Raw genomic sequence first — 13,693 nt, forward strand, 5'->3', positions numbered from 1 at the left:
CGGAAGCGCCTAATATGCGTTAATAGCTACAGCGATTTTCCAGTTTCTTCACTCGCTGATGTCAGGCATGTAAGTCACACAGCCATTATCATCTAAGTAGGTAGCCGGCTTATTAGAGCTGGAGGTCGTATTCAGAAGGCCTCTATGGACAAGATTAACTACACTTGTATTCTGTTTCTTTTCACGCAGCCAATTGGCCATTACTGAAAAGAACATTTCTTTCATTTCATTCACGTATGCGCGGGGGTCCCGTTTTATTTTTTGTGCTGCCAGTTATGTTTCTTTATTAATGCTTGTGAAAAATTGCATGAGGCCGCGTAGAGGAGAGCTCACACTTACGCAAATGGATCCCGTCGTTCTGAGGGTAGCAGGGAATGAGCATCAGCATGAATCATTACTCAAGTTCTTACTGGTAATGAATCACTCCCAAGATTTCTTGTGGTACCGTCTCTCTTTCCTTTTGAGTGAAATGTTCACAGTCCAATAGGCACCCTTATATAGAGCTCCTTCTTGCGGTCTCGGCGTGGGCGTTGTTCATGGGCACCGTTTCAAACATAAATATATCCTTTTTAAAAAATAAATAAAAAATAAAAAGATAAATTTTCTAGAAGGTTACATACACTCTAAAAACAGAACTTCACCGCATAGCACGCTGTGCGCCAACCATTGTCGCGAATGATATGGCTATCGCTTCTGATTCGAAGAGGGAGGGGGGCCTACGCCTTTTTGTGGCAATTTGGATATATGAAAATTGCCACAAAAAGGCGTACGCCTCCATCTCTCTTCCAATCAGAAGCGATAACCCTATCATTCTTGGCAATGGTTGGAGCACAACGTGCTATGCGGTGAAGTTCTGTTTTTAGAATGTACCACGAACAACCTCGCTAAGTACCTTTAGGAAACCTCAAATTAGTCTTGAGCCGCCTTTACGTCAATCGCATACTTGTGTAACGTCCGCAGAGGTACTGCTGCTCATGCTTTAGTATCGTAATGCTTACGTCACGGCATCATCAAGAGGTACGCTGCTGAAATTTTCGAAACGTACACTCTAAAAACAGAGGGGGGGGGGGGGGTCGAGGTAGCTTGCCGTTGTTGGCCGCACTCAAGTGGGCATCGTCACGACTATAGCCAAAAAAAAAAAGGAAAAGAAAGTGGGAGAAAGGGGAGTTGAGGACTTCAAAGTGATGTAGAAGCAGGATGACCGGTACTGATGGGACGGAAGCACACTGTAGGTGAGAGGCGCACTAGAGTGGTCTCTCCGCTAGGCCCGTTGCTTGAAGAAAGCGCACGAGGCCGCGAGTTTTTGAAAGTCGTTCCGCACAAGAACCTTCGGGGAAGAGGACGTCCGTCAGTATACCAGGCCTGGCGTGGGGAAGATGGGTTTCCCGCATGGCATGGTATGCACGGCATTCTGTCAGGATATGCGCAATTGTCTCCGGATGATTACAGTGTCCGCAACTGGAGTCCTCCCTGGAGCCGATCTTGCACAGTTGCGAGTTCGTGAACGCAGATCCTGTGCGTAATCGATGGAGCATTGTCTGCTCACCAGAACTTCACCGCATAGCACGCTGTGCGCCAACCATTGCCACGAATGATATGGTTATCGCTTCTGATTCGAAGAGGAAGGGGGGCATACGCCTCTTTGTGGCAAATTGCCTCTGGCGATGAACCTCCCCACTTTCAATTTCAAAGTAAAGTTGTTGTTGTGGCAATTTAGATATATGAAAATTGCCGCAAAAGGGCGTACGCTCCCTCTTTATTCGAATCAGAAGCGATAACCCTATCATACTTGGCAATGGTTGGAGCACAGCGTGCGCTGCGGTGAAGTTCTGTTTCTAGAGTGTATAGCCGAACGCGGCGCGAAAAGAACGTAAAAAAAACGATTTAAATATGGAGAAGACGACGCAAAATACCCCCCTCCATCATTCCTCGCCGACCGTCTCTCTCTCTGGATATCCATCTCTCGCTTTCCCTCCCTAGCGGTTGTCCTTGGCGCCAGATGGCGATTGTACGCTTTGATTATGAAGCGGCGTCCGGCAGCACGGTTTTGTCTGTCGAACTCGTGACCCGGTGATATCCTGGTCATAAATTATGCAGACACGCGGTTGGCAGGACATAATGCTTTCATGAACGGGACGGTATTATAGGGGGGCATATTCTTCTGCATATTAGTTTTCATCGTAGAGCTTCGCGTCCATGTTTATAAAAAGAACTCCCGTGTGCTTTTCGGGCGCATAGGATTTTCGAGTGTTGGTAAAGGTACATCTCCGTGTGATTTCGTAAACAAAGGCAAGAGCAAGTGCCGTAATGTCTACGTTTCCAAGACAGTAAGTAGGAAATCAAATCAATTGTTCTTTACCTAGAGGTGTGACACACATTCATACGCGTTTGTACGCCAACACATGGCAAGTCCGGAGAATAGAGGGTGACAAAAGAAAGACGGAATGGGGGGGAGGAGGGGGACCTTGGTTGTGCTTGGACCTGGCTTGGCCTGGACGTCCCGTTTGGCTGACCTCTCCCCCGTATTGTTTCTCCTTTTGTCTAATAAATATATCCCCCCTCTGCCGTTTCCAGAGACCTGGTCGAGTTGTTCATCCAGAATCGGAAACGTTGGGGGGGGGGGGGGGGGCTATTATTGCAGTACGTTGTAACAGCTCTACGTTTAATCGCTGACGTCTGTTTAAAGCTGAAATAACACTGCCCCCCCCCCTTTTTTTTCTTTCTAGAGGGTACACAGGAAGAAATGTCAGGGGGGGTGTCGCGAGGAATTTTAGGAGGTATTGGGGGTGTAGGGGGGTCTGGATCGATGTAGGAGGGTCACTGACCAGATCGATTCCTTATCTGTAGTCGTGCGGGGGTTTCTTCTTCTTCTGTTTTTTTTTTTTGCAACCTCATTTTAGCTGACTTTTTAGTGGCCGCCATTGATCAATAAAGGCGGGTATGCTCTCACGTAAGAACCTGTCGTAACCTTTGGAGCGTTACTTTCGAAAAGATGCCATGTTCCTAAAATAGCGTCATGAAAGCCAAATAAAAGTTCCTTACATAGAAGGAAGTGTAAAAAAAAAAAATAACGGGAGTATTAGAAATAACAGGGCTATTCTAAGACCAAGTAAAGACAGGACTATCGATAATAACGTACACTGCAAAGGCTGAAGCAACATGAGGCAGAGGTGTGGGTTAGACTCCCATCACCGGCCACACGTTGACTTTTCGTCAACTGCCAGGACCCTACACTCTTAGAAATGAACTTCACCGCATAGCACGATGCTAGCCAACCATAATCTCGAATGATATCGTTATCTGACCTGATTTGGTGAAAACGGGAGGCGTACGCCTTTTTTGTGACAATTATGAACAGCATAAGTGTCACAAAAAAGGCGTACGCCTCCCGTTTTCAACAAATCAGGGCAGATAACGATATCATTCGAGATTATGGTTGGCTAGGAGCGTGCTATGCGGTGAAGTTCATTTTTAAGAGTGTAGATGCCTGTAAATTTCTCTTCACCGTCATATTTTTGCTGTTGCGCGTCATTTGTGGTGGCTCTGATAAACTTAAAAGCAATAATCTGTAAAGAGCGGCGAGAAAACGGGCGAGCTGGTGATCATCGATCTTCATAACGAACCCTGAGACTGGGGAAAACACACTAAACAGGAGTCTCAATTTCCCCAGTCTGTTTTCCCAGTCTCAGGGTTCGTTATGAAGGTCAATTATCACCAGCTCGCCTGCTTTCTCGCCGCTGTTTGCGTTTCATGTCCACGCGCAGGCTTCATCCCACAAAGTTTTCCCTGTTTGCTGTTTTCTTCTGGTTCCTTCGAAAAGGATTTGGAATGGATTACCATGGACACCCTACACTCTTAAAAATGAACTTCACCTCATAGCACGCTCCTAGCCAACCATTATCTCGAATGACATCGTTATCTGCCCTGATTTGTTGAAAACGGGGGGCATACGCCATTTCTGTGACACTTATGCTGTTCATAATTGTCACAGAAAAGGCGTACGCCCCGTGTTTTCAACAAATCAGGGCAGATAACGATATCATTCGAGACAATGGTTGGCTAGGAGCGTGCTATGCGGTGAAGTTCATTTTTAAGAGTGTATGCAGACTTGCCCGCACTCGGACCCTCCTGGAAGCGGAATATCGCCTAATTGGTGTTTTGCTACGGAAAAGGATTTTGCCCCAAACATTTTGTGGTTCTATCTCTGCCGATTGAGACTCCTGTTTAGTGTGTTTTCCCCAGTCTCAGGGATCGTTATGAAGATCAATTATCTGTATTAGCAGAATCCTTTTTTTCTTTCTGAATAGTAATTCATCAAAACGCTAGCTAGCAGCGACAGTGCCGGATTTAGGGGAGGGCAGACGGGGCACTTGCCCCGGGGCCCCCACCACAATTAAGGGGCCCCCACCAGTAAAGGGCTTGTCCAAGGGAAATCTGTTTTGCATGCCTGAAACGCATCCCTGAAACGGAAACTTAGTAAAAATCTGTCCTCCGTCCACGCATATCGACCCCGAATAACACATTGGATGGACATGAATAGAATATTTATTTCACTTGTCTACGAAATGTTCAAAATATGACAAAACCTGACTGCTGAAAAATCTCGGACTAGTGGGCCACACGGCCGTCGTCCTTTAGATACAAAACGATGTCATTTATAGACATATAATAGACGAATACATAAAATACATAGAATACACGAGGGAGCCCCCACAGCACAGTGCCCCCCCCCCCCCCCCCCACTGTAAATCCGGCACTGAGCAGCGATGAAGTAGGCCAATTACAACTCTCTCCGTAATGCCCACACGACTGCCCTGCAGACATCCTTTCACAACCGATGTCGAAATCCCGCCTATTTCAGGAAACACAACATTCGACTGCAGAAACGCCGTCTATCTGTCTGTCCCGAAATTTAGTGCAATTACCAAAAAAACGCTCGCGCTGCGTTGAATGTTATCCCAGAGGTGCCAGATGTTAATTCTGCACGCTGCGAACAGGACGCCCCCGTCTAGGATGGTCCATTTTTTTATTGTGTGTCCGGATAATTCCTCGGCTCATATATTATGCGGGGACACGTGTTTGTCGCCCTCATAACTCTTGCTTGAAAGGAAAGCGGGATTTTTATGCGCGATATGTTTTTCAGCGGCGGTGCTTTTATTGTGTTAGGTTCTCTAAAAGAGAAAAACGTTGCAAAAAGGATGTCTGGTGCCTCGAAAGGATATGAATAATTTCAAGTTTTGTAAAACAGGTTTTGTGCACAGAATAGAATGTTTTTGCTTTCCTTGTTAGTATTTGTTGGGTCAACCTCCCCTCAGGTCCCTGTTGGTGCTCATAGAGGCTGAGAATGAACTGTTCGTCAGTTGCATCACGTACACTGTAACCTTTCCAGTGCTATTTTTGCACCCTATCCGGCAACTGCCCTTACAAGATTAGAAATCTAGGAGAGTATACTGTTAGAAAAAAGGAGTGAAATAGGGAGCAATTGCAGCATCTAGTCCCCTAAATTGCAATTTACTCCCCATTTTAGTCCCCTAACCCCGACATTTACTCCCCAGGACTGCAAATTGTCACTGAACTTCACAAATGGTCTTCCGAATCAAACAGTCTGCGTCAATATGTGCCGTTGATCAATTTGATGGCATAAGGTACGGGTTACGGGGTACTGGGGGTACGGTTGCTGTCAAGCTGCCTCTGCAGCTTTTTTGCTGTACCTCCCTTTTCCTTTGGAAATAAATACGAAAGTAAAAAAAAAAAAAAGGTAGCATAGCTCAGCCAACTTAGAAATTTCCCACCCACACAGAGTAAGAGACAATGAGCACATCTTTCTGCGCAAATTGTGCAATATGTATGTCGCAAGATTTTATATCACTCGATATACCACGCTTGACGGTTTGATTTAAAGTGTTCGCATGCATGCACACGAATTATGTACCTGAGACGCTTAGAACAGAGCGTGAAATGCAGTCCCCTGTGACCAGCAGCAGCATCGCAGCTGCTCACACCCCACTCAATGACATCCATTTACTACCGTGCATTTACTCCCGAAAGATACTTTTTTTTTGTGGCAATGCATTTAGTCCCCAAAAGGAGTAAAATTATTCCTTTTTTTTCTTAGGGTGTACTGGCTCGAACACGGGCCGAAAGTAGTGTGTCGACAACCTAAAACCTCGCTTCATATTTCTGGAAGGTGTTCGGTTTCCGCCCTCTGCGTGTCGCATACTGTAATCGAGATTTCTATGAAGTACCCCTGGTTGAAGTCCACTGCAGTAAACCACGTGAGACACCTAAACAACGGGCTCATTTCCGATATCAGGGGGTACTCCCGTATTGCTGTATCGTATGTCCGCAGGGAACTTATTGCGTCTGCATCATAAGGCATACCTCTCGTTACGCTCAATTCGATCATCGCAGACTGCTCTAAACTTTCTCTGGCCACCTGCTGCCTGAGCCGACACGGAGCAAACCGACACTCCAACAGGAACGGAAATCTCATCCAGAGACAACGGCGACGCATGCGACGAGGACGGCAGATTAAGCCCGGCGGCACGGCCACAATCTCCCCATCCTGATCAGTGCGTCTCCACGGAAGTGACGTCGCGCCTCCTCTTCCGCGCCTGCGCTTTCCCGCAGCCCACGTGACTCTCTGCGCAGACGTTTCCCCCTCTCCCCGTTATCCCGGCACCACAAGCGTTCCGCAGCGTCCCGAAGAGTGCTACGCTCACACCGCTACGCCGATCCCTTTCACCCTATTCTCAAGTAGGGAAAGAATTGTTATCCCCAATTTTGCGGCTCGCACCTCGTTTTGCCCCGATTATTTTTCCTTCGCCCCGCTAAATTGAGTAGAACATGTTCTCTCGAGTCTGTGGCTGTGTGTGATACGACCCCCGCCTGGATTTGTGATGACCAGTGTGCTCACCATGGAAAATTACGACTGGTATGGTTAGCGCTAACCACGCCGGCCACGAGTGACGTGAAAAAAAGTTGTGGTTAACGTTGACGGATGAGTGTGTGATCATGTCGGGTTCGGATTGTCGACGGCGCCGGTCGGTGTGGAGCCTCGGATGGGGGAGCCTATGTTCCGTCTGGCTCCCTGTGTCGTTGGTGTTCGCCGAAATAGCTGGGCACCTGCTGGCAACATCGGGATATGCCACCACAGGTCAGAATATTTTGATCGTGATCTCTCTCTCTTTTTCTCTATGTGACGCGCGTAAAAAAGATGTAAGAGTACGAGGAAACGAGTTAGTTCCCTTCCAGAGGGTACCTTGCTCTCAAATTCAGGATTTGTTACACTTATTCCTCGAGTTTGAGTCGGTCCCGACACCCTCGGTATTTCTTCATAACGGTCATCCTTTTGTGACCTTCAAAAATACGAGGGCACGTTATGACGCGTACATAGAAACGACACTCTAAAAATAACTTGGAAGGAAAAAATGGGAAGTATCTTTCCCCTTTGTGGGTATTAATTTTCTACTACACCGTTTAATTTCGCTTTACTGGACGCGAAAGTTACAAAAAGGGACGGTACATATCTCACACGGGACGTCCCGCCAGAGTAAGGTAAATGCATGCCGTCCATAAAGAATTGCGTACCCTTGCGTAGAGCAAAGATCGTGGCCTTCGCAAGGCCCTCGAGATTCCTGTTTGTTTATATTACCGTTTGCTTGATGATTTATTTTAGTTTATTTGTGCAGCGCCGTAAAGGATTGAATAATTAGGACGCCAAAGTGATAAATGAGTACACACTTTGTTGGCGTTGAACATATATAGAAAGAAGATACAAGCAAGATGGTGTGGATTCGAAGTTGGCAGCAGTTCGTTGCGTTTGAGACTCGAGGCGGAATATACAGCACGAAATAAAACGGCATTTGAGAATCGCCGTGGCAGCGCAACGAAAAGAAGCTGACTCGAGGAACATGAGCTCGCGGTGGCGGCTGTGACATAAGTCAACGTTAGCCCTCGAAAGTTGGCCTGAACATCACGAGTTCTGTGGGAGCGAAGTACAGGTGAGCTCGCGGGTTGCCACGCGAGAATAACGGAGGGTCCGTTCGCAATTAATTTTTTTCTTCGTCACGGAAGGGGTTGAGATAACGTTCGCTATACGAAAACTGAGAGTTTTAATGCATCGCACGCTATGGCCTTTGCGTACGTAAGGAATAGCGTGGAGGTTCTGCTCAATGCTCTCTTTGTGTTGCGCGTGCGCATAACGTCCAACCCTATCTCTTACGCACGCAAAGGTGATAGCGTACGAGGCAATAAAACTCAGTAATAAAATAAATTGTTCTCACGTGTGCAGGTAGCTGGCAAATTTCATTTTCGTTTTCAAAATCTTGTATTTCCCCATTCAGCATAATTAATTTATCTCTTGTCCGCGTTGACGTCGCCCTGGGCCCGTCAGGAATGGTGTCATGACGTCACCCGGTGGTCGCTCCTGTATGCTGTTGACCCAACTATTATTATTTGAAATGCCAGGCTGTTTCCACGGCCTCTTTACGTCACTCGTGCGTCGTTTACGACTTAGCGTTGCATTCATCCCTGCACTCCGGTATAGGCTGTGCCACAGCAACGCGACGCTGTGTATACAACTTGTGGTTTTCCGGCAACAATCCGACACATTATAGAAGACTGTAGCCAGTGCGCATGCGTGCGACGGGCCTTTAAATGTCTACTTGAACTGCTGGATCAGAGGCCATTCAACATCTGCGAAGTTCTCGGCCCATGGAGTAACCTTGCACATCAGTGCCCTGCACTTGGCGCTTTTCTTTCCTTTCTGAGGGCCACGGAAGGCCTTCACGAAGGCCTTCGCGAAGGTCCACGAAGGCCTTCAAGAACTGTGGGGATTTCCTTCCCTCTTCATCCTTTCATGTGAACCTTTTTGGAGTGGGGTAGGGTCCTGTACTCAACGCAGGAAAACATCCCACATCATCATCATCATCCATTCATCTACGTTGTTGATGTTGTTATCTGTTGTCGTTGCGCGAAACAGTAAAACTGCTGTATTTTTGCTTCGGCTGTTCGGCTGTTGGGGGAAATTATAGCTTTGTATAGGTAGGAAACATTACTAGATAAGATACGTTTAACAGAGATTGGACAGCGATGGTTTGTCAGTGATTGCGTCGCGTGCACTTACTAAACTACTTTAAATTGGCGGAGTCTCATTTTTAAGAACAAAGCTATGTTACCGCGGCGTTCTCACAGCGGCGTTCGTGGACCTAGGGACCGGGTAACGAAAGGCGCTCACTCACAACGACTAACGCGACAGTCGGAACCGTGACCAAAGTTTAAATAAACAAATAAAATAGGAGCGTATACGCTATATTACGATCACCGAAACAGAATATTTAAATTACATTCGCAGCCAATTGTTTATCGTTGAATTTTACGACCAGCTCTTTCGCTGCCGTGCCGTCTATCTCAGTAGCTTTGAGACTTTGTCTACCAAATCACCGATTAAAGACAAAACTCACAGAATGCATTTTATGATATCGCAAAACAGTAAATTCATGGTTGTGTGGTGGTAATTCATGACCTTCATCCCTGCTGCACACTCTCGTGAAGTCACGTACGTCACCGTCACCGTACGTCACCGAAAAACGAAAACTGCATGGATGTGAACTTTTTGTTTTTGTTTCTAGTTACCTCAAAAGCTTCGACGTTATCCTGGATAAAATTTTGCATTTTGCATCTGCACATAATGCACAAAAGTACACGCAACCCTAATTTCAAAATCAGTCGATCGCTGCAGACTGCGGTCCATTTAAGAAACAGCAGTTCACAAAAAAGCCGGCGTGGCAGAAGCTTTGACCCCATACTATACTTCCCAACATGGGCTTCACATTACGAAAATTTTAGGTTATAAACCTGGACACACAACGACACTGCTTCTCAGAACTCTTCAATCGCTTCCTGCCCTTAAATAATATCGGTCAGTGCGGGATAACGGGAGACAAGGTATGTGATAGGGGGAAAAAAAAAAAGACCAGGACCTGTAGCATCATAAACGTATTCCCATCTGTGACGTCACTCTCAGCTATATCATGTGTATACACTACATTTCTTCACAAACGGACCTTAGTGTAATTAAATTTTCGACTCTAGCCATGATGATGATGATGATGATTGAAAGAAAAAAAATGGGGATGACTCTAGCCATCATCTTCACCAATTGCACTAGGACAGCAGTTCGCCTCGATAACAGGCTAGTCTCAATCCGTTGCCACCGTGTTTGTTTGTGCGTTGTGTTTGTGTTTGTTTGCTCGTTCGTTCCTTTGTTTGTAGGAAGAAAAGTGGAGAAATTGAACACGTCTCCTGACCTGTTCTGCTACCCCTAACGTAAATTCTCACCCACTCCCCCACAACTTAAGGATACTTCTGAAGTGCTCTACTTCCAAGTACGCTATTCACTAATCATATGTTCGCTATTCAGAAGTGCACTATTCAAATGTTCACTAGAAGTCCACTATTCACAATTATCCCAAGATCGTACACAGAGAATCCTAGAAGGTTGCATCCATCCCACAGCTCTGGACAAATTTGGCAAGTGCCGCCTAAGGCAGCATCCTTCGTGTTCGGTGCCCAAAGTCCCGACACCTTCACTATATCGAAGACCCTGCTGTCTAGTCCAGCAACTGTATAGCTTTCAGTGTAGCTCTTTCTGATGCGTACCTAGTCCAGTGCATTATATAATATGCTCACTATCCTCCACAGTTGCACAAACCGAACAAATCTACGAGTCGGCTCTTCCAATTTTATGAAGAAAATGACCGCCATAAGGCCATTCAACCGGCACCGGTGTAAAAACGTCTGAACAGAGCGCAGTAACGTAGACCGAACACTGAACTTTAGCTCCGCATCTATGCAATGTAGCAGCGACGAACCACTCTACAATTGTACCCATCGCCGTCTGCACAGTTCCTGCGACAATGACCTTAATGAAGATGCAACATCTGACTTTGAGTATATCCTTTTGCGCTTCGCCGCGGCCAGTCGCGACAAAAATATGCAAACCGAAACCAATTCATTACTGCAACAAATGACCCGCTTTGGTGGCAGATTTTTCTCTAAGAGGCGTCCACTGAGGGTCCCAAAAGGGGTAGTACCCATTTTAATGCCAGCGGCGCCCTGCTTTAGAAGTTAGGTTCTTTCACGAAAACCATTTGGATTTTATTTACATAATGAGCGCCTCCCACTCATTCACACGGTGCGCGGGTTGTAGGCGGTATCAGACAGATACTTGTAAAAAAGAAAGTTCTTCGATTGGTGCAACGGTTCGCGACTTATTTAGTCCGGGGATTTAACTGAGACACCCTGTATATACGAAGGCTTCCTCCAAATACGAGACAAAAAATATCATTGAAAGCTTATGCTTATCAATATCTTATAAAAAATATCATTGAAAGCTTAGGAAGAAGGCTTATGAATCGTTGCTGACAGTAGGTAAATCGGACACACGGCGCATTGTTTCAACAGCAAGAACTAAACATCATGATGATGGTATTCTCCGCGCCAGGAGCACAATGTACCCTATTGCTCTTGGGTCTTTTATGAAAACTACTTCAATTCCGTAGGCATACAACTTCGGTATCTACTTCGCAGTGTTAGAAACATTTCTCTTTGTGAAACCGACGAAGGACTTGGTAGTGGAGCACGCAGTACAGAGCCAAAAATAGAACATTAGCATGACAGGTGGATTGTAGCTCCCGACAGGTACATAAAAAATGTCACGAAACTCAAACATTCCAAATGACTTTAGATCACGAGAAGCACGTTTCGCACATTCCTTATTGATTTTTATATATTTATTTCGTATCGTCGGGTGTGGTAAAATGGACGCAAATATCACGTTATATTTCAGACCAGTAAAAATAAAGCGCGGGCATTAGCAAAAACCTCGACTTCACAAGCTTGCGACGGCCAACGACCAAATACATTCAAATCTGCTAATCCTCCCGGCTCTAATTTTAACCTAGCCATCTAAATTCACCCGGGGCGAGGGAACCAAATCGTGCGCGGATGATAAACAAGATAAGTCGAGGGATTTGGAACGTAGTCGAATTCCGCGTCGACAATTGCCTCGGAACTTCCGCTAGAGGAAACGCAGTCGGCGCAGAGCCTCGCGGCATGTCGTAAACTGCGTCGTTTGCTGATGCAAGATTTTTAGAAGCAGTGGAGCACAAGCGAGAAAGAAAGTCGATGATGCAGATCTCTCTATAAGAGCGAGCAATGTGTGTGGCATGAAAGTCTGTTGGAAGTAAAAGGCGCTAGCTCATCACCTTCGTTAAGATAGCATACACTTTAAAAACAGAACTTCACCGCATAGCACGCTATGCGCCAACCATTGCCGCGAATGATAGGGTTATCGCTTCTGATTCGAAGAGGGAGAGGGGGGGGGGGCGTACGCCTTTTTGTGTCAATTATCATATATCCAAATTGCCACAAAAAGGCGTACGCCCCCCCTCTTTCTTCAAATCAGAAGCGATAACCCTATCACTCTTGGCAATGTTTGGAGCACAGCGTGCTATGCGGTGAAGTTCTGTTTTTAGAGTGTAGCACAGCTCTCGTCTTTTTAGAAGTTTTTTTTTTCCTTTCTAGGTTAGGAGTACCTTGTCCCGCCGTGAGCGGGCTCAAACCTCCATATTTTCCTTCTACCATTATTATCACCAAAATCTCTAAGTGGGGATGGTCGGGAAAAAGTGTAAGCGCACACTAAAAACAGAACCTCACCGCATAGCACGCTGCGCGATAACCATTGTCACGAATGATAGTGTTATCGCTGGTGATTGGAAGACAGAGGGGTGGCATACACCTTTTTATGGCAATTTTCATATATCCAAATTGTCACAAAAAAGCGTACGCCCCCCTGTATCTCCGAATCAGAAGCGATAACCCTATCATTCGTGGCAATGGTAGGCGCACAGCGTGCTATGCGGTGAAGTTCTGCTTTTAGAGTGTGTGTGTGTGGGGGGGGGGGGGATATGTTTAATGATAACAAAGAAGAGGAACGAGGGAAAGGTCAGCCGGACAGGGTGTCGGCTTGCTATTCCCCCCCCCAAAAAAAAAAGATAGAGAGAGTACCCAGGCGGGCACAGGCCGGTTCACAGGGCGACCAGTAGGTCGGTTGCAGCGAAGTAACGGAGGAGCAGTCTGGTGACTACGCACTGTCGGGTGCGCTGCACGGGGCCGAGTAAGGTCCGTAGCGTGAGGTGCAGGCCAAGAGTGTGGGTATGGTGGCCTTACATGTAGAGTATGCATCGGGTTTTCCGTCATGCAAACCGGACACCGGGTGTTTTTGATTCTCCAGTATCAGATTTTTTTATCGTTTCATTAGTTTTTTTTTTTTCTAACGAAGCCGAGGATGTTGATGAAGATCTGATTACGCGTCTATGTTGTTGTTCGTTATGGACACATGTACGCGTGCACCATGGGCATGTTGTACTTCCTTCTCAACAACAACAACAAATAAATCGTGACTATGGCCTGGGGTGATTCACCACTTGAGAGCAGTACACTGCCCCATTACACGAGAAACATGAAAAGTGAAATATGAAAATGAGGTTATGTGGAAGTACAACTCTTGAACTGCCTTCCTCTGGTTGCGCAACGCTACGTCACACAAAAGGAAGAAGATGCAGGGGGGGGGGGGGACCCTAGAGCGTCTGGAGCAAGCCGGTAGCCAAGAGGAACTACAAGAACACCA

At 46.4% G+C, this 13,693-nt stretch overlaps 2 protein-coding genes across 2 annotated transcripts in view; one reads left to right on the forward strand and one right to left on the reverse strand.

Moving 5' to 3' along the window:
* Window positions 1-13,693, reverse strand: part of LOC135389089 (uncharacterized) — a 250,679-nt gene that overhangs the window by 120,647 nt on the left and 116,339 nt on the right. The window lies entirely within an intron of this gene.
* LOC135389088 (zwei Ig domain protein zig-8-like) overlaps window positions 6,708-13,693 on the forward strand; it is a 172,027-nt gene continuing 165,041 nt past the window's right edge. The window contains exon 1 of the mRNA XM_064619053.1: window positions 6,708-7,156. Coding sequence (XP_064475123.1) covers window positions 7,015-7,156 — 142 coding nt within the window. The 5' untranslated portion in view covers window positions 6,708-7,014. The remainder of the gene's footprint in view (window positions 7,157-13,693) is intronic.

This window comes from Ornithodoros turicata, chromosome 3 (assembly GCF_037126465.1).
Source record: "Ornithodoros turicata isolate Travis chromosome 3, ASM3712646v1, whole genome shotgun sequence".
In the NCBI taxonomy this organism is placed as follows: domain Eukaryota; kingdom Metazoa; phylum Arthropoda; class Arachnida; order Ixodida; family Argasidae; genus Ornithodoros; species Ornithodoros turicata.